At 47.0% G+C, this 19,964-nt stretch overlaps 1 protein-coding gene across 1 annotated transcript in view; it reads left to right on the top strand.

Annotated features, from left to right (window-relative positions):
- Nucleotides 1-1,598: 1,598 nt before the first annotated feature.
- The window catches only part of IGSF11 (immunoglobulin superfamily member 11), a 183,932-nt gene continuing 165,566 nt past the window's right edge, over nt 1,599-19,964 (top strand). The window contains exon 1 of the mRNA XM_030205078.1: nt 1,599-2,028. Coding sequence (XP_030060938.1) covers nt 1,920-2,028 — 109 coding nt within the window. The 5' untranslated portion in view covers nt 1,599-1,919. The remainder of the gene's footprint in view (nt 2,029-19,964) is intronic.

The following is a 19,964-nucleotide window of genomic DNA, read 5'->3' as shown; positions in this document are numbered from 1 at the left end:
TTTCCGGATTTAATTTGTGATGTGCTATCTCTCACTGTTACCAATAACCTACCCTTCAATTATGGGCTGCTCATGTCTTTGTCAGTGGGCAAACTTACAAAATCAGCAAGGGATCAAATACTTATTTCCCCCACTGTATATGTAGCACTATGTGAAGATTCCCCCCCTTTTTTGTATTCTTATAGTTTTATCTTTTATCTGTGGATCCAAATGATGTTTATGATGTACACTTCTGATATAATTTTCTATTGTATTTGAACTGTACTTGCATGAAGATATGATGTATGCACACTCTTCATATATTATTTGATTTCTTTGATTTAAACTATGTTTATGGCATATACTTTTTATTCTTTTTTAATGCATTGAAAGGATGTTATGACACATGCACTTTTTGCCTCTCTTACACAATATTATACCTGCCAATTCTTAGTATTATCCCTTCACTGCTCAATTTTATCTCTTTTAACTTTAATTTTAATTTCTTATTGTGTTATTATACGTTCAATTTGTTGTTATTGTGTAGCCTTTTTTATATATATATATACATATATATTGACCATGTTTCCCATTATCCTTACTGCTATCACATATCTATTCCTTTCCAACTTCCTGCACCTACCTCCTAACGCTCTTTTCCTTCTGCACCCAATGCCTCCTATGTTCAATTTACTTATCCGTTAACCCCATTAATATTACGTTTACTACAAATTGTATATTCTTCTTACGACTTTGTAATTCTTTATATTGTTACTATGTAAGCTGCATTGAGCCTGCCATGTGTGGGAAAGCGCGGGGTACAAATGTAATAAATAATAATAATACATGTATATTTTCCTTGTAGACTCCTGATGCAGGCCTAGTGGCTGAAACACAAGGTTTGTGTCCAGTCTTTTTTTATCAATAAACGTTTGACTTGGAAGCATCCATCTCTCCAGTCTTTGGTTTCCGTGGTCAAACATCCCACTTTTTTCTCTCCACATTCTGTATTTAATAAAGTACAAGTATTATGTGCATAGAGTACATTCACCCTTACACTTTTTTTTCCAGACTATGTGTAAATTTGTACACTATTGGGACTGGTTTTGCAACCTATTTTACATAAAAGCACACAGGCAATTATGTTGCTTTTATATAAGAGGATTAAAATAAGTGCAGGAACATCTATCTGTAGGAGCATGTCCATGTGTGCATATGTATGTGGAAGTGGGGATGGCGCAGGCATGGGGAAGGGGGCTATGCCCAAAGGTGTGCGCGTGTGGGGGAATATCGGGGTTATCAAATATTTAACAAACATGGGGTAAGGATGTATGGGCATTCGTGGGACGTTTGTGGTTGGACAACTGCTGGCTGTATGACCTCCACTATGTTCTAGGTAAGGAAGAAAGGAGGAGCGGCAAGAACGCCCCCCCCCCCCATTCCAATGAACCCCTACTGATGCACTGGGTTGATCCTATAGAATGTCTCCCCTTCACCAAGCCCTGCATTTAAACTGACATATGAAATTGCTTGTCCACCTAAGTTTTTGCTCTCGGGGAAGCGGGAGCGGCCAGTCTACGCTTAGGTGGAGCCGCAGCCGGCAAGAGGCGCTAGATGCAAGGGGCCGTGGGGCTCTCTTACTCCCGCTCGGAGTTTAGTAAGCGGAGGGGCTGTGACGTCACCCAGGGCTCCACCACCCCTCTCTGGTCCCTGAAAGTAAGGCGGAGGGAGAGCCGCAGTAGGTAGCAGCTATTGCTGAACGAATCGAGCATGGAGAGCAGTTGCCAGGCTGCAGTTCCCTGTTTACGGAGGAAAGACAGCCGAGTGCGAAAGGCGGGCGAGCGGCTGCGGGAGTAGGGGTTGGAGTCGGGAGGTACCCCCCGCTTCTCCTTGGGCTCGGGCTGCGCCGGGAAAAGTGTGAAAAGTTGCAGCCAAGTGTCATGGCTCGGGCTGCGAGCCGGAGTGGGGGTGCGGCCGCTCTCGCGCTGTTGCTGCTGCAGCTGTTGGTACCGTGGTGGTTCCCCGCGGCGCGCGCCCAAGTCTCCGCAGGTGAGTGTCCGCTTTTCACGTCCACAATGGACCTGTAGTGTATCTGGGACAAAGGAGAAAGGGGAGGGGCTGTGGCGGAGCCGTTGTGAGGACAACCGTCGACTCCAGGTTCCTGTTTCTTGGGGAAAAGTGCCTGGTACTTCTAGTTTCACCTGCGTGCTTGCACATCATGGAATGACCATTGGGCAACAGGTGCCCTCATTTATTTTGAATATGCTTTAAAAAAAAAAAAAAAAAGGACATGGGTAATATAATTCATGATGCTTGATTTTCTTGGTACAGAAGTGTCGCACATGATTGGTATAGCATTTATTCCTGTTTAATAAGTGCATTGTTTAAATATTATCCAAAATATTCACCAGTATCCAATCAGAAAATATTCATATAGCTTCTTCTAAATGCACATTTTCCAGTAAAGTCACAATTCGTTCATTCAAAATTCATTTGTTCCTCTTTAAATAACCTCAGCGATGTTCGTTGCCAACAGATACATTTTTTGGGCAGCGTTAACAACATCAGCATCTTCATAGGTCAACTACATTGACTAATCATATTTTCAAAAACTTTTTAATGATTGGGAAATTTTTTTTTGTAAAACTTATCTTTTTATATCCATTTATCTTCAGACCCAGGGATTTTGTTTAAATATTAGACAGGTTGTTCCGACCGGACACTGGCCAAGGCTTCTCGGCTGATGATTAAAGGTGACTTTGAACATTCCCCAGTACCTCTCAGTGAGTTCTGACATCCCTGAAATTTCACCTGACATGAGCTAACTGGGAGGAGGGAGGGGAGAGACCCGACAGGGGGTTCTAAAATAAGTGTTGGGGGCATCAGAAACAAAACGTGTGAGCTGGAGATCGCAAGGCATTTTTACGATCAATAGCAAAAATGATGGATTGAAATGATACCATATGACCAGTTTCGCTGTAAGAACATAGCTCTGAAAATTGCACAAAGTAGGACGTGTGAAGCAAGCTTCGGGCAGATGGGCCCTTCTATCCTGATTATCCTAACAACCTACATTTAGTAGTAAGCTTTTTAGTGTGTGTGCACTGAATTACCTCAGGGGGTGATGTTAGAACAGGCCGTGCCATGTTAACAAGTGCAAGGAGAAGCCTTCTGCTGAGAGAGATGAGCCTTTTGTGCTGCCAAAGCCAGTATAGTGTACTTTAAAACATAGAATAATCTATGCTGTCGGTTGTGTAGTACAGGGCAAAAGTTTCTACCAGCATTATAGGTTTGAGACCCTAAAGCAAGGTTGGAGGCTGCAAGTTTAGGGTGGTCGTTGATCCTAGACTGATTGTCAGATGTAGTTGGGTGTTGGAAAACGGGGGGGGGGAGTAATTTTGGCTTTGGATGGGACAATAGTCACTTTTGCTGGTCCTCTGATTTTGTGACAGCTTTTGAGCAAATTGATATTTGTTTTTACTCCTCCATGGGCCCTTCGTTTAAATTGAAGTCTCTGCTTCCCACAGCTTGCAGCACGTCATTGTCCATATCTGTATCTCACTCTTCATGTCTAGTTACAGTCCCTCTTAGAATTTACTCTCAGCACAAGCCAGGCTAAAGTACAGTTAAGCCAAAAGAGTGCAAGTTCAAATGTTTCCCCCCCCCCCCCCCCATACCTATATATCTCTCCCTGTGTCCTCCCAAGTCAGTGATGAGTTGTGGAGCAGAATTCCTATCACTGGAATTTGGCAGAACTCAGGGTATAAAAACTTTTGGAATTGGGCTAAGACCACCCATTTCACAGAGTCTGGTTCAGTTGAGCTTTGAACCAATATATTTATTTAAATTTATATAATTATATAAGAACCCCGTTTGAAGGAAAAATAGCCCTTTTACTAAGCTATTAGCCTTGGCTGAATAGAGACTTAAAAGATATGCCTGCATCAGGGGCGCAGCCAGCTCTCCATCCAATTTTGGGGTGGATTGGGGGGCACATTCCTCTTTTCCTCCCTCCCCCATGTGCTAACCATACCTTTTCTGGCTGGGATGCCAAGTCCCTGCCATCCAAATAAATACAGTTTCCGAGCTGCTCCCCTCTTTCTCATGCTGCTTCAGAGCATGTGCGAGAAGTCCCAGCATCAGTAGCTGAAGGCATGCTGCCGACATCTGTAGGACGGAATCACTGTATTTAGCTGGCAAAGCCTCGGCATCCCCACCAATAAAGGTAAAAGGATGCTGCAGTTCTAGAAGGGCCCCAGAGTTGGCTATGCCACTGGTCTGCATATTAGTTTGTGTGTGTGCCCCCACCCCCACTTTGAAATGACTAGAATTTGCTGCATCAGTTTGTGAAGTGAAAGGTCTTCGGGGTGGGGTACATCTGGCATATCCACTTTTCAGATTTGGGGAGGGGCCACAGTTGAGTAGTTCTTTGTATGGGCATTTATTCCCCTCTCCCTCTGCCCATAACTTTCAAATGGGTGGACTTTTCTATTGAAAACTATATAAGGGGGTAGGTTCTTCAAGGGACCGACTTTTCTAGTTTTCAAAGTAGGGCGGTGATTTGTTGCTGCAAAAGAACTGGCATTGCTCTCTTCCTGTGCAATAAGAAATGCATGGGGAATTGAATTGAATTGAAGCTCTCTAAAATATCACACTTTTTACAGGTGTTTTTGCGATTCATTTTGGGTGTTGGAAGGGTGCTCACTTGAGGCTTATGTGTGAACTCCAGTTTAATCTCAAGTGCCTAAAAATTGTTCCAATTTATACGCTAAGTGCTTTTTTTAACTCAACCCTGTGCGGCTGCTTTTTTACTGGGCACAAGGGTCAGTTGCACTGGGCTTTCTGTAGCAGGTGGTCCAAAGGTTAAACGAGCCCACGGTGCAAGTTGCTTTCATCTTACGGCTCTCTGTCTGCTGGAAACATTCTCCTTTTGCACTACAGCTGTTTGAATTGCACAAGGCTGCCTGGGGTTCTGTACATAGTGCCCTGTGGTCCAAAGGGAAAGTTTGATACACTGCAAGGTGGTGAGGGCAGCTATGGGGTTTATAACATACAAACATTAGAAGCAGAGAGTCGGTGAGAAGCTAGGAAAGGAAGAAGCAAAGGAACAGGACAGGGTTGATTTAAGATGTGGGTATGGGAAAGGCCTTGGTAAACAGATGAATCTTGAGGAGTGTTTTAAACTTAAGAAGATTCAGAGCAGAACTGTACTGGGAGAGAGTCCCAAAGGGAAGGTCCAAGGTACATAGTCTGACTCGAGGGAGATCTCAAGACGAAGAGCCTGTGGTGAGGGGAGAGCACGGAGATTAAAAGAGGAGGAATGGAGGGTTCATATGGGAGTGTAGGGTATAAGAAGGTTATTCAAGTAGGTGGGGCAGAAGGAAGGTGGCCTTTGAAAACAAAAAGAAGAATTTTTAAAGTGGATGCATGAGGAGATAGGGAGTCAGTGTTCTGAGTGAAGGGGAGGGGTGACATGATCAAAAAGGCAGCACATGAACCTCGTTAATCAAAAGGGCCGCACTGGGTCCCATGTACAGAGCCTGTATAGCCTGGTAGAACTATCTCTGAAGACCCACATAAGGAAAGCACTGAAAAAAGAAAAGGCCATTGGACTTTATCAAAAGTTTTTTCTGCATCTAGGTTCACTAGCAAGGCTGCCTTGTCACGGTTCCTACCCTGAGACATAACCAATAACAAACGCCTGTCACTGAGTACTGATTGGTGCTCCTTGATGAACTCCACCTACTCTGAATCCACTAAGTGAGGAAAATACCCTATCAATCGATCTGCCAGTATTTGGGAAAACTGTTTTAAATCCACATTTAGCAATGAAATTGGCTGATAAGAAACAGGTGAGTTCCTTGGTTTACCAGGCTTAGGAAGGAGACCAATTAGGGTCACATTTTCATGAACGAGGAAAGTGCCCTCTGCAACAGCCACCTGTTAGTAGGCCAACAAAGGGCCAGTGAGCCGCAGAGATATTAATTTATAAAATTCACTAGTGTAGTTGTCAGGGCCTGGCATCTTACACAAGGGAGCTGATTTTATGGCCTGCTGTAGTTGTTTTGCTGCGAACAGTGCATTCAGAGCAGCAACCTGCTCTGGAGTTAATCGGGCTATACCGGAACTTTCCAGATAATTGATCAAGGTGGCCTGAGATGCCCCTTCCTCACCCCCAGCATACATCCGGGGAAATAAATGTCAATAAAGTAGCCTATTCTGCACCCTGGGATTCCACATCACTGTCCTCTTTCTGTAAGGCCAATTTATGGCGTCCCCCCCCCCCCCCCCCCCACCATTGCTTAGTTACTGGAGCAAGCATTCTCCCAGGATTATTACCAAAAGCATGAAACTGATACTTCCAACAAACAAGCATGTGAGACGTCCACTTGTGAATCAAGGCATTGAGAGCCACCTAAGTAGCAATAAGAGTTTCATGGGCGGTGGGGGTAAGGGGTAGGCGCCAGAATAAAAGCTAATTTCACCTTGCAAAGTTGTCTCTGCAACTGCACAATGCCCTTGGCTATGCTCCTATTCCTCTCACTAGTATAAGCTATTGAAGCCTGTGAAGTACCATATTTGCCATAGGCCAAAACAATATGGGCTCTTCTGCATGCTGTTCATGAAAGACAAGAAATCCTTCCACTGGACCAAAAGGTATTTATGAAACTCATTTTTATACAAGTAAGCAGGAAAGTGCCAGCCTGGACGTTGTGCATAAAAAGGATCCACTCCAGATCAACCCAAATCATATTATGATCGGAGACCTCGAAGGGCTCCACATAAGCAGAATGTACTATCGTAATCATGCCTTCCTGCACCAAAGTATAGTCAAGTTTAGACATCATGCCAGGGGATTGAGAAAAGTGCGTATATTCACGTTCGGTGGGGTAATATGCCAAGGGTCTACTAAATTTAATGTCCTCCAAAGATGGTAAAGGGGAGAGTTCCCCTGAGAAGCAGAAGTACTCCATCCCATAGAATGATTCATAGCAGGGTCCATGACCAAATTAAAATCTCCCCATAAAATTAGGGGTTGATCAGCATAAGGTACACAGAGCAGCACAATTTTCCTATTGAGAGTAGGATTGAAAACATTTAGGTCCATAAACCACTAAAAGTATAAAGGTTGTCAATTGAAGTAGCTGCTTCAAAAGCAACAAACACCCTTCAGCATCTTTATATAAAGAGGAAACCTCACAAGACAAAGACTTATGGACCAGCACTGCAATCCTGTCCTTACGCCCCTTAGCAGAGGAATAAAACACCTGACCTACCCAAGAGTATTTTATTATTATTATTTGTTACATTTGTATCCCACATTTTCCCACCTTTTGCAGGCTCAATATGGCTTACATATAACCATTAACGGTGTTAGACGATTACGGTCTGAATAAATACATGGTATGAATGAATACAAAGTGATATTGAGGTATAATGAGGTATATGTATGGTAGGAAACAGTTGGGGGGAACTTAGAGAGGGAAAGGGGGAAGAAGAGTCAGGTAATGTCTGTTGCAGTCTTTGGTTATGTTGTGTCGCAAGTGACCGGTATTTCTATGTTGGGTCAGTGGGATAGGCTTTAATTTCTCGTGCTCCAAATCTGATAGCCTGGTCTTCTGAAGGCAAGCAACATGCACCTCTTGGTGCTGCAACACCGCCAGAATTTTAGTACTTGTAATTGGTGATGTGATGCCGCTCACATTCCAGGATTCCAGCCTAGACATAGCAAATGGCCCCTCTGTAGAGGCAACCTAGGAAATGTCAGGAGTAATAACCAAGAATTTATTCCAAAACTCCCAGGGCACCCAGCCTACCCCCAGGAGTCCGTAGCAGCTTGAGCCATGTTGGTGCAGTATGGGTAAGGAAAAGATATCCCGCTGTTCCAGGCAAAACCTACACCCTAGCCCAAAATCTCCCCGCCCCTACAAATACCCATCCCAAACCCCCACAAATAACAAACCCCTGGGCTTACCAGCACAAACATGCTAATAAGCAAGATGCATTCTACATGCTGGGGGACCCCGGACCCCCCTGCCCAAACAAGTGAAGTATGCCAACCCTGTAGCCAAAGCTTGAAAAACTGATGGGATCTGATACTGCACCCCGAATATCTGCAAAAATAACATAATAAGCACAGACATAGATCTGCAGTTTGCACAAATATACTCTCATTCCCAGGCGCTTTAATCTGGAGAGTAATCTAATAACGCAGCTAAGAAGTTCACCTGGTTGAAGCTGCCCCGAGGAGGCTATGCCCTCTATGTAGTCTTGCGTTGTTTGCGAAAAGTCAAATGCCCGCCGTTGTCCTTCAGCAAACAATTTAAGCGTGGCTGGGTAGATGAGCATGAATCAGTAATTAAGTTCATGCAGGCCAAAATAGCGTTGCTTCTCTTGTACAGCCTGCGAGTAGTCTTGAAACATTTTTATATTGACCCCGTCCAAGTCCAAGTAGTCCTTCTTATTTTGAAATTGTTTTGAATAGCTAGCTTGTGGAGGTAGTTATGAATCTTGGCAATGACTACCTGCGGCCGAACTGCAGCTTCCTGGCGATGGCCCAGGTGATGCATACGCTTCAGGCACACAGGGCACAGGCCCTCAGGAGCAATAAATTCTTTGTGAAGCCATGCTTCTAATAGAGACCTCGGGTGCTGCTCCAGCAAGGACTCGGGCAATCCAAGAAAACACAAGTTATTGTACCTGGACCGGTTCTCCAAATCCTCAAGGTTCAACGCTTGTTCCTCAAGGCGACCTGCAAGGACTGGATCTGCGCTGTGGCTTCCATCAGCACATCTTCTGCTGTCAACAAATGTTGCTTGAGCTCCCCAGTCAGATGTATAAAGCTTTAACATTGGTAATTTGCCCAGATATGGGGGCCAAGCACGGTTCTAAAACTTTTACCATGGTGGCAGTGAGCTGCGCTAACTAAGCTTCAGTAAATGCTGCCTTGGGGTTGGCAAAACCGCTGCCATCTTGTTGTTTTTAGGCCTCCCTGGTTTTTTTTACCTTTTCATCGCCAATGAGCCCGCTGATCGTGTAACTAAGCACAAAGTGCCAAGGAGTGAAATCGGTGTCTGGGAAGTGATTAACCTGATAAATAACTTGGCAAAAGAGCCAGAAGCATGGAGCTATTCCAAAGCACATCTGAGCAGCTCAAAACATCACGTGGTCTCCTCCACTGAACATTTTTTTAAAGTTCCACTATATCTTTGAGATGGAATGACCTGATCTGAACAGAGCACTCAAGTGCAGGGTTTTGGGTAAGGCATGGCTAATGCTCCAAGTTACCTAGTGCAAGGGGGTAGAGGGAGCAGGCTACAGTATAATTAGGAAGTGAATAGGAAATGGAGGGTCAGAAGAAAGGGCTGGGAGCAGTGGATTTATGGGGAGATACATTAATGTGAATGGTTGGTTGAGGGAGAGACCAGTTGGGGAAGGAACATGGGGCTTAAGTGAATTTTTGTGTGAGGGGAGATGAATTAAGATTCTAGGAGGAGTTCGGGCATGACGGTAAGATTAGTCTGCTGCTTCTGGGTTTTATGGATTTTCATTTTAGCAATCTGTGGAGCCCAAGGAGCAACTACCAGCAACACCAACTCCTTACAGCTGCTGCAACATTTATAGCAACAACCATGAGCCCTGCTGTGCTGGCAGTTGTGAGAAAAGCTCTTAGACTCAGTGACTTGTAATGTAAAATCACTGAAAACCAGAAGCCCTAGTTGTGATGCCTTATTACTGTACTCCTGAGCAAGTGTTCTACAGCAAAATCTTAATTTGTGTCTTTGAGTAAAAGTTTCTTTCCATTTTGAAGTTAATTACGGTTTATGTAATTGTTACTCATTTTAACCACCCATCCAAAAAAGGCTCAGCATGGTGCACAAATATATTACGTGAATAGTGATGATTTTGCATTGTTATGAGCAGGGGCAGTGGAACAACCTTTTGCTTGGGAGGGTCAAACAGATTACGCTCTATCCTTCCCCCCCCCCCCCAATATTCCTTGATTACTCATGTTATCTGGGGCCAAAAAAGTTGGTAGAAGCATGACCCCACTCTCATCCACTGCTTATGATTTTGATAAAATTTATATAGAATTTTGTAGGGTTTAGGGTTTATTTTCCCCAGTGTTTCCCCAGGAGCTGGTCCTGGATGCTTTAAAACTTTCTGGCTGATATTCAAAATGATTTAAGTGGGTGGGAGAAGCTCTGGCCCACTTGAATCGCCTGGGGCTGCCCAGCCACCGATATTCAACAACATTTAACCAGGCAGTGCCCCTGAATATAGGCTCTGACCAACCCCCCAAAAAGTGGGTAGGTCAGGGGTGGTAAAGGTAATGGTGTTATGTGGGTGCTGGCAATATTCAGTGCTGGGACCCACAGAGGTAATTGAAATAGGATCCTACCTTGATTTCAGCTGCTTAGCTATTCAGGATCTGGCATGGAATATCAACTGGGACCCGAATACTGTTTAAAAGATATATGGAGCCCCCTCCTGGACCCAATAAAGCCTTCTTCCTTCCCTTCCCGCTCCCCACCCCCCCAGCCTGTACCATTAAGAACCCACTCTCCCCTTGGGCTCTGGTGGTCTACTGGGGGCAACGGGGGGCAGGAACAAAGCCCACTCAAACAGACACAAGTGGCAGAAAATGGCTGCTGTGACCTCCCATGGGGGTGGGGGAAGAAAGGTTCTGAATGGTGTGGGTTGGGAGGAGAGGGGATTTTTCAGGGGCCGGGAGGGGGCTCCCAGGGCTCCATATATTTTTTAAATAGTTTGGCCCACATAATTGTCTTATACAGATTTTGGTTGGGACCTGCATAAGCTCCGTCAGCCTGTCTTGCTTATATTTGTCCTAGATATTTAATGCCAGTGCCCGGACATGGCCCAGCACTGGATATCAGGGGCTAATTCAGCCCGTAGCTTTCGGCATAAAAAAAAAAAAGAAAAGAAACCAACCAACAAAAAGCACTAATTGCTGTGGGCTGAATATTATTATTTTATATACTGCCTACAAGATAGAAAGCTATTGAAGCACTGTACATCCAGGTACAATAGGTATTTTTCTGCCCTGGAGGGCTTACAATATGGTCCAAAGTACAATCCAGTTATAATTTTTGGTTTGTAAACATTTGAGTTTTTATATACATGTGTATATTATTTTATAGTTCACTTAAAGTATGATTTTACTTGTGCTATGTTTTTAGCTTATTTATGTTCTACTAATATTGACCTACTAATAGTTACTTTACCTAACAGTACCACTTGCCCTTGACACAGCCCAGGGAAGTCAGGCAATTTGGTTTTTAAAACCTCCTGTGGTATTGCTACTTCAGTAAATTATATTTTGGACTTTATTGACCTACCTGCCTTTTCTTTTGCTTGTTTGGCACTTGCAGACAGATTGCCTGTTTTGTTTTATGGGACCAAGAAAGAGCCACAGTGGGATTTGGTTTGGGCTTCCCTAGTTCTCAGCCCACTGCTCTAGCCATTAGGCTAATCCTCCATTCCATGGATGTCCCTGACATGTTTCATTAACAAAATTGAGGATAAATAAGGCTGAGTGGGTGCTGATTAATTCACACGGGTTTGATATTTCACCATGCAGCGTATGACCAGGATGCAGGAGTATTGCTGATGGTGGTACTTTTATCTTATCTGCAGAATTACTATATGTGAATAACTTAGGAGCATCTCCTCCATCGTGGGATGCAGTTAGGCACAGCTGTAAACCATGATTGAGAAATGATGCAAAGAGCATTAACAGCTGTGGCTAAGTGCTCCCTCTGTGCTCAAGTACCACTGCCTTCTTTGTACCAGCAATAACTTGATATGATGAAGCATGCTATAACCTAGGCAGTCTCCACGTTGTGTCCTGCTGTGACAGAAGATGAGTTATGGGAATAGTTAGTGTGTCCGCTTCTCCTTTCCTAATGATATTGGATATTTAATACACTAATATTTCAAGTTATATTTGCACCTTTAGTGCCTTTTCCTGACAGATGCAGCAGGTTATAAGCTTTGTGTAAGTTAATACTATGCAGATGAAAATAACTTATTAACTTTTGCTTAAAGGTCTACACCCAAAACCTTTAAGCACTGTGGGAGTTCAGGCGGCTATCATTCATATACATAGGTGCATTTGTACCAAAGCTCAGCATTTGGAATCTGCGGAACGGCCCTTTCTATTCCTGTAGCACATAGCATATGCTAATGCTTATTACCCAGTGGCGTAGCTACGTGGGGCCAGGGGGGCCTGGGCCCCCGTAGATTTGGCCCTGGACCTCCCTGCCTACGACCCTCTCGACCCCCCCCCCCTCCCGCTGTTGCCTGCCTTTGCTGGCGGGGGACCCCAACGTGCAGGACGTCAGAAACAGAAGGAAGCCTTTTGCGGGAAGAAGAGGACCTCGGCTGGCAGGGGTTGGGGTCCCCCGCCAGCAAAGGTAGGCGACGGCGGGTTGGCGGCGGGAGGGGGGGGTCGAGAGGATTGTCAGCAGGGGGGGGCAAAGTTGGTGGTGGCGGCGGCGGCGGCAGCGGCAATGGCGGGGGGGAGGGTCGGCGGCGCCGGAGGGGGGCTAAAATGTGCCCCCAAACCTCTGGCTCTGGACCCCCCTCCTGCCGAAGTCTGGCTACGTCCCTGTTATTACCACTCACTAAATCTTATTAAAAAAACCCTCTTACTTTCCTTGCAGGTCTTCCACTGAATCATTGTGACAATCCATTCCTTCTTAAGGCTGCTGTCCTGCATCCTGTTAGCCTCCCTAGCTCCATCTTAAGATGTGAAAATCTCCACAAAGAGGTCCATGCTGGTGGGAAACCACCCTATCTTTTTCTGCTAATTTCATTACATCCCCGAGTAACAGTCTGGACTAAAGCCGCTGAACAGTTTGTTTTAGTCTTTAAACCACACTCCAGTGGTTTCTGGATAAATGGCAACCCCCCCCCCAAAACAAACAAACAAACAAACAAACAAACAAACAACTTGTGGTAATATGACCTGGCAAGGAGGCAGGGAGCCCTCAATAAATAAATACATCCAGTTAGAGGATTGCAAGTACAACAACCTTCTACCTTCACAGTGCCTGACACACACCGACCTCATCTGACCACAATACAACCTTGTATTTGTTATCAACCGACTGGTGAACGCCTTTACAGTATTATGTAAGCCACATTCCTTGTCATCAAGCAGATGAAGCCATTACGTATGGGTTGTGTCCATCAATCAGCAGGGGGAGATAGAGAGCACTCAACTTTTCACAGTGCCTCATGGCCAGCTAGCTCCACTGCCTCTTCAGTATTCTCTATCTCCCCAAGCAGGGTGGCTGCAGCTTCTTCGAGCTCCATCAAAAATCTGCCTGGGGGTGGCTCCTGGCTTGCCAGTTGTTAGCTGGGGTGTTAGAGGCTATAGCAGCTTCACTTTGAAGGCACATAGGTCAACCCTTTCCCTGCCTTACCCAGGCCTTCGTGGATGTGGACATATTAGCTTGCTTTTCCCTGTCCTTTCCCACTCAGTGGATGCAGGCACATTGGTTCGCCTTTCCCTGCCTTTCCCACTTATCTGAGCCTCTGGAGTGATTTTATTTACCTCTTTTGCCTCTGCTTTCCTCACAGCGTAAAAAAAAAAAAAGTCGTATCGCGCTTAAGTGCAGCGATCTTGGAAAATAGGTTTTTCTTGAGATTCTTCTGCAGTACCAGAGCTGTGATACTCGGTCTAGTGAGGTAAGAGTGTTTTCTGACTCCTCCGGGGTGGGCCCGCGATCGGGATGTTTTTGGCACGAACTGCCATTTTTGAATTTTACCACCATTTTCGGCAATGGCTGCGGAGACTGTAAAGCGCTGTTCTAAATGTGGCAAGCGCAAATCAGCAGCGAGGCTCTTTAATTCGCGCTGTACAGACAGTAGAGCCGGCCTGAGCATGGCGAGTGGCGATCTTTCATGCTCTGAGCTGGCAGCGGACATTTTGGATTTTCCACATGGCGCGGCCTCCGTTTTGATGGAGAGCCCTGAATCCAGCGGGGGTCCTCTGAGTGAGGCTAATAATAGAGCTGATAGCCCTGGGCAGGATCCGAGCGGTCAGGGAGCGGTTTTCTCCCCTGATTTTGTTTTATTGCTACATAGGGCATACATGCTTAAAAGAGCTCTTCCACAGGGATCTTTGGACCCTCTGCCTGCCCCCCCCCCCCCCCCGGTGGATCCTGGCCTTTTGGAGTTGGTTTTGCCTGTTTCTTATCCTCCTGATAAACGCAGAAGGGCTAATTCCCATTCTGAGTGTGGCGCCCCCCCCCCCCCCCCCCCCCGTGGTCGGGCTATGAGGATTCTGAGGGGTCTGGCAGAACCTCTTGGGCTGAGGAGCCAGAGTCGGGTGCAGAGTTGCCACAGGAGCTTGATGATCCATCTGCAGTGAGGATTTTCCACCGCGAGGAGCTGCCAGCGCTTATTTCAGATGCCTTACAAGCCCTCTCGATTGAAGATCCTGGGAGTGGCACAGCCTCCTCTGTTAATCCAAGGATGGCTAGTACCAGAAAGCCTGCTCGAGCCTTTCCTTTGCATGACTCCATCCAAGAGCTTATTTCGGCTCAATGGGCTGACCCCGAGGGACCTTTGAAGGTTGCCAGGGCTATGGGGCAATTATACCCTCTGAGTGAGGAACATTTGGCTCGCTTTGCAATGCCTAAAGTGGATGCCCTGGTCACGGCTGTGACAAAGAGAACTACCCTCCCTGTTGAAGGAGGTGTTGCCCTGAAGGATATTCAAGACACAGGCTTGATTCAGCTCTGAAGCGGTCCTTTGATTTGGCAGGTCTCACTGTTCGGGCATCTGCATGCAGTTGTTATGCTGCTAGAGCCTGCCTGGCTTGGTTACAGCAGGCAGTGGAACAGCCCGGTGATGGAGCGGAGACCTTATCTGAAGTGGCTCCGCGGATGGAGTCGGCCTTGTCCTTTTTGGCTGACGCCCTTTATGATATGGTCAGAGCTTCGGCTAAACAAATGGCTGTAGCAGTGGCGGCTCGCCGCACTCTTTGGCTATGACATTGGGCGGCGGACATGGCCTCTAAGCAAAGGTTGGTGGTTGCCCTTTCAAGGCCTTCTCCTGTTTGGTGAGGAGTTGGAAAACATTGTTAAAGGCCTGGGGGATTCCAAACCTCAGCGCTTGCCTGAAGATAGGCCGAAGCCTTCCTCTACGGGTCAGGCGGTCCGCTCCTCTTACAGACCTCGCTTCCATGAAGCTAGAAGGTACCGCCCGGGGTGTGCTGCTGGGTTCACTTCTCGTGCCCGCTTTCAGCAGAGAAACTCCTTTCGCTCGGACAAACGTTCCGCAGCTGCCGGTTCAAGGCTTGGAGCTCAGGGGTAACCCTCTCAATGATGGTGCGCCCGCCCCCTCCTCATTTCCTGTCATCGGAGGAAGACTTTCCCTCTTTTTCGAGGAGTGGGCCAAAATCTCCGCAGATCAGTGGGTCTTGGACCTGATCAGAAACGGATACCGAATAGAATTCGATGCCCCGGTGAGAGACGTGTTTGTGGAGTCCCGATGCGGTTCTGCCGCCAAACGGGCGGTGGTAGAGGAGACTTTGCACAGTCTGTGCCAGATAGGGGCTGTGACCCCGGTGCCTCCCGCCGAACAAGGTCTAGGCTGCTACTCCATTTACTTTGTGGTGCCACGAAAAGGCGGGTCTTTTCGCCCGATCCTGGACTTAAAAGAGCTAAACAAGTCCTTAAGAGTGCGGCATTTTCACATGGAAACCCTGCGCTCTGTCATTGCGGCGGTACAGCCAGGAGAGTTTCTCACGTCTCTGGACCTGAAAGAAGCTTACTTGCACATACCAATTTGGCCCCCGCACCAGAAGTTTCTGCGGTTTGCGGTGTTGGGAAAACATTTCCAGTTTCGGGCCTTGCCTTTTGGCCTCACCACAGCTCCCCGAACCTTTTCCAAGGTAATGGTGGTAGTAGCTGCCTTTCTCAGGCAAGAGGGTATCCGGGTTCACCCGTACCTAGACGACTGGCTCATCAGAGCAGACTCAGAAAAAGAGAGTCATCTAACTACAGCCAGAGTGGTTTCAGTCCTTCAATCTCTGGGCTGGGTCGTCAATATGGCCAAAAGTTATCTGACCCCCTCGCAATCTCTAGAATATTTGGGGGCCAGGTTCGACACAGCCTCGGGCTATGTGTTTCTTCCCGAGCAAAGGCGGTGCAAGCTTCAGAATCAGGTCCGTCTGCTCCTGAGGATGCCCCGCCTGCGAGCTTGGGACATTGTCCAGCTGTTGGGATCGATGACGGCCACCTTGGAAGTGGTGCCATGGGTGAGAGCGCACCTGAGACCTCTACAGTATTCTCTACTTCAGCGATGGTCTCCAGTATCTCAGGATTATCAGTGCAGACTTTCTTGGCTCCCTGCGGCCCGCCTCAGTATGGAGTGGTGGCTCTCGGACAGCATGTTGTGGCAGGGAATGCCGCTGGCGCTCCCCAATTGGTGCCTAGTGGTGACAGATGCCAGCCTGAGGGGCTGGGGTGCACATTGCCAGGGGAAGCATGCCCAGGGTCTGTGGACACCCGGCGAGTTGGAGTGGTCTATCAACCGCCTGGAGTTGAAAGCGGTGTTTCTGGCTCTTTTGGCCTTTCAAGTGACCCTGGAAGGATTGGCTGTCTGAGTGATGTCGGACAACACGACAGCAGTGGCCTACATAAATCGGCAAGGCGGCACTCAGTGCAGAGCTCTAGCCGCGCAGGCCGAACAAATTTGCCACTGGGCCGAGCTGCATCTACAGTCCCTGTCAGCAGCTCACATTGCAGGTCAGAGCAACGTGCAAGCCGACTATCTAAGCAGGCATCAGATCGATCCAGCGGAGTGGGAACTAGCAGACGATGTATTCCTGCAGATATGTGCCAAATGGGGCAAGCCAGTGATGGATCTTATGGCGACCAGTTCCAGTGCCAAAGTCCCGTGCTTCTTCAGCAGACGGAGGGATCCTAGCTCTGCCGGGTTGGATGCCTTGGCTCAACCCTGGCCCCTGGGCTTGCTGTATGTCTTCCCTCCGTGGCCCTTGATAGGGCGAGTGCTCCTGCGGATTCGGCTGCATCCAGGAGAAGTGGTGCTCATCGCCCCGGATTGGCCCAGGAGGCCTTGGTATGCGGACCTCTGACAGATGCTGTTGGAGGCTCCCTTTCCATTACCTCTGGTTCCGCACCTGTTGTCACAGGGTCCGGTGGCCATGGAGGACGCCTGCTGCTTTGGTCTTATGGCATGGCGATTGAGAGGGCGCAATTGAGAGATAAAGGTTACTCAAATAAGGTAATTTCCACTCTCCTGCAGGCCCGTAAGCGCTCCACTTTCGTGGCTTATGCCAGGATTTGGTGCCAGTTTGAAGTCTGGTGTGTTTCAAGAGCGCTTTCTCCGTTGTGGGCTCCTGTCTCGCCGATTCTGGACTTTTTGCAGGATGGTGTACACAAAGGCTTGGCCTATAATTCCCTGTGGGTGCAAGTGGCAGCATTGGCCTCCCTGCGTGGCAAGGTTGAAGGCGTGTTCTTAGCTGCTCATCTAGATGTGGCACGGTTTCTTAGAGGGGTGCTTCGGCTCCGTCCTCCCGTGCGGGCACCTTGTCCAGCTTGGAACCTGGGGTTAGTATTGAAGGCCCTTCAGGGGGCTCCCTTTGAACCGCTTCAGCGTGCTTCAGAGAAAGATTTGACACTGAAGGCTGTCTTTTTAGTGGCCATTACCTCGGCGAGACGGGTGTCAGAGCTCCAGGCGCAGTCCTGTAGAGACCCTTTTCTGCAATTCTCAGAGTCAGGGGTCATGGTTCGGACCGTGCCTTCCTTCATGCCTAAGGTGGTTTCAGCCTTTCACCTAAACCAGCCTGTTTTTTTCCCCTCCTTTGTTGAGGAGGAGTTTCCAGATTCATTTGGGCAGTTGCACCTTTTGGATGTGCGCAGGACTCTGTTGCAGTATCTGCGAATTACAAATTCTTTCAGGACCTCTGATCATCTTTTTGTGCTGTTTGCGGGTCCTCGCAGAGGGTCTTCAGTGCCTAAAGCCACTATTGCCCATTGGCTCAAAGAAGCTATCTTTTCAGCATATCTGCTGTCTGGCCGGGCTCCGCCTGAAGCCTTTAAGGCACATTCCACAAGAGCGATTTCCTCTTCCTGGGCGGAAACTGGAGCACTATCTCTTCATGAGATTTGCAGTGCTGCATCATGGGCTTCTAAGCTCTCTTTCACCCGACATTACAGGCTGGATGTGGCTGCCAGGAGGGATGCGCGTTTTGGAGCACAGGTGCTAGCACTATTTAGGGATTGCTTTGTTACATCCCATACGTAATGGCTTCATCTGCTTGATGACAAGGAAGGGAAAATTAGGTTCTTACCATGATAATTTTCTTTCCTTTAGTCTTAGCAGATGAAGCCATGAGCCCTCCCTGTATGATTGTCTGTATTGCAGTGATTCTGATTTTAGGTGTTGTTCTTGTTTCCTGAAGTTATATTCCTTCCTTGGGGAGTCGGAAAACAGTCTTCAGGATTCTTGTTACAGTTACAGGAGGATGCAAGTATTACCTCCGTTTATACAAAGTGGAGGATGAGTTTATTCCCTCCAGGAGGATGCAAGTATTCCCTCCATTTATACAAAGTGGAGGATGAGTTTATTCCCTCCAGGAGGATGAGTTCATTCCCTCCTTTTTTGAGTTCATGCCCTTGTTAAGGGGCCATCGTTCGCTGTGAGGAAAGTTCATGTTATTCCCATTGCGGTTTGCCATACTGCTTTGGAAGCTTCAAATACTGAAGAGGCAGTGGAGCTAGCTGGCCATGAGGCAATGTGAAAAGTTGAGTGCTCTTTATCTCCCCCTGCTGGTTGATGGACACAACCCATACGTAATGGCTTCATCTGCTATGACTAAAGGAAAGAAAATTATCATGGTAAGAACCTAATTTTCCCTTGAGCCTGCAAATAGGTGGGAAAATGTGGGGTACAAATGTAACAAATAAATAAAAATAAATTTAAATTCAAAAATAAAGATTTCCCAAGTTTGTTTCTCCACAGGTAGAACACTTTAACCATGCAGTCACCTGGAACAATGCTCCAGGGACTTATAGTAAAGTCCCTGTAACATTGTACCTAACAGACTCCACATTTTAAATACAGTCACTTCTTAACACAGGCTCTTGTAGTCTATCTCTGACAGCTTCACAGGTTTAGTCAACACTCATTCGCTTAACTCTGAGGTTTCAAGGAAACTTCTCTTACTTTACTGAAGCCTCTGCTTCTGGCAATTCAGGGTAACAATCTTTGCTGAGGACCGCTCCTGTTCCCAGGTACTGCAGCCAACCGGAACACCTGGGAGTCCTCTGTACTTTCTGTGTTCAACTTCAGGGCATTTAACTCCATCCTGGCCTGAGCCCCTGCACCTCTGACTCAGCCTTAGACTAGAGACCTGCATGGCAACGGGGTTTGCAGGAATCCCGCAGAACCTGTGGGGTTCCCTCAGGGATGAAAGCAGTTCTCCGGGTTCCCATGGGGACAGAAGCAGTTCCTGCGGGGTTCCCATGGAAGTGTAAGCTGCACTTGCGCCAGCCTCTCACCTACCAAGTATTTTGAGTTCTGTCTCCTCCTCCTCCTCTTTGCTTTAACAGCGCAGATACAGAAAGTCTTCCACTAAGGAGGTGGTAGAGACACAAATGGTGACGGAATTCATGACCACAGAAGATCTTTAATTAGAAAATGGAAGTTATAAAAGGCTGGAGTGGGCTTTGACAGCAACTCTAGCAGTTGGAACATAAGGATAGGGCCAGGTGGACTTCTATGGTCTATGTCCCAGAAATGTCAAAGAAAAACCATAATCAGTCATATAATATCAAATTCATTGCTGATTTAATGATGAATTGATAATGAGTTGGACCATTGGGCAGACTGAATGGACTGTTCAGGTCTTTATCTGCTGTCACTTACTATGTTACCATTAATCCTTTCTGTTCCTGGACTGATAGCTCTGACATGACCTGCTG

The sequence above is a fragment of the Microcaecilia unicolor genome, chromosome 5, assembly GCF_901765095.1.
Source record: "Microcaecilia unicolor chromosome 5, aMicUni1.1, whole genome shotgun sequence".
NCBI lineage: Eukaryota > Metazoa > Chordata > Amphibia > Gymnophiona > Siphonopidae > Microcaecilia > Microcaecilia unicolor.
The sequence above is the reverse complement of the archived record's forward strand: the minus strand, read 5'-3'. Positions and strand labels throughout refer to the sequence as shown.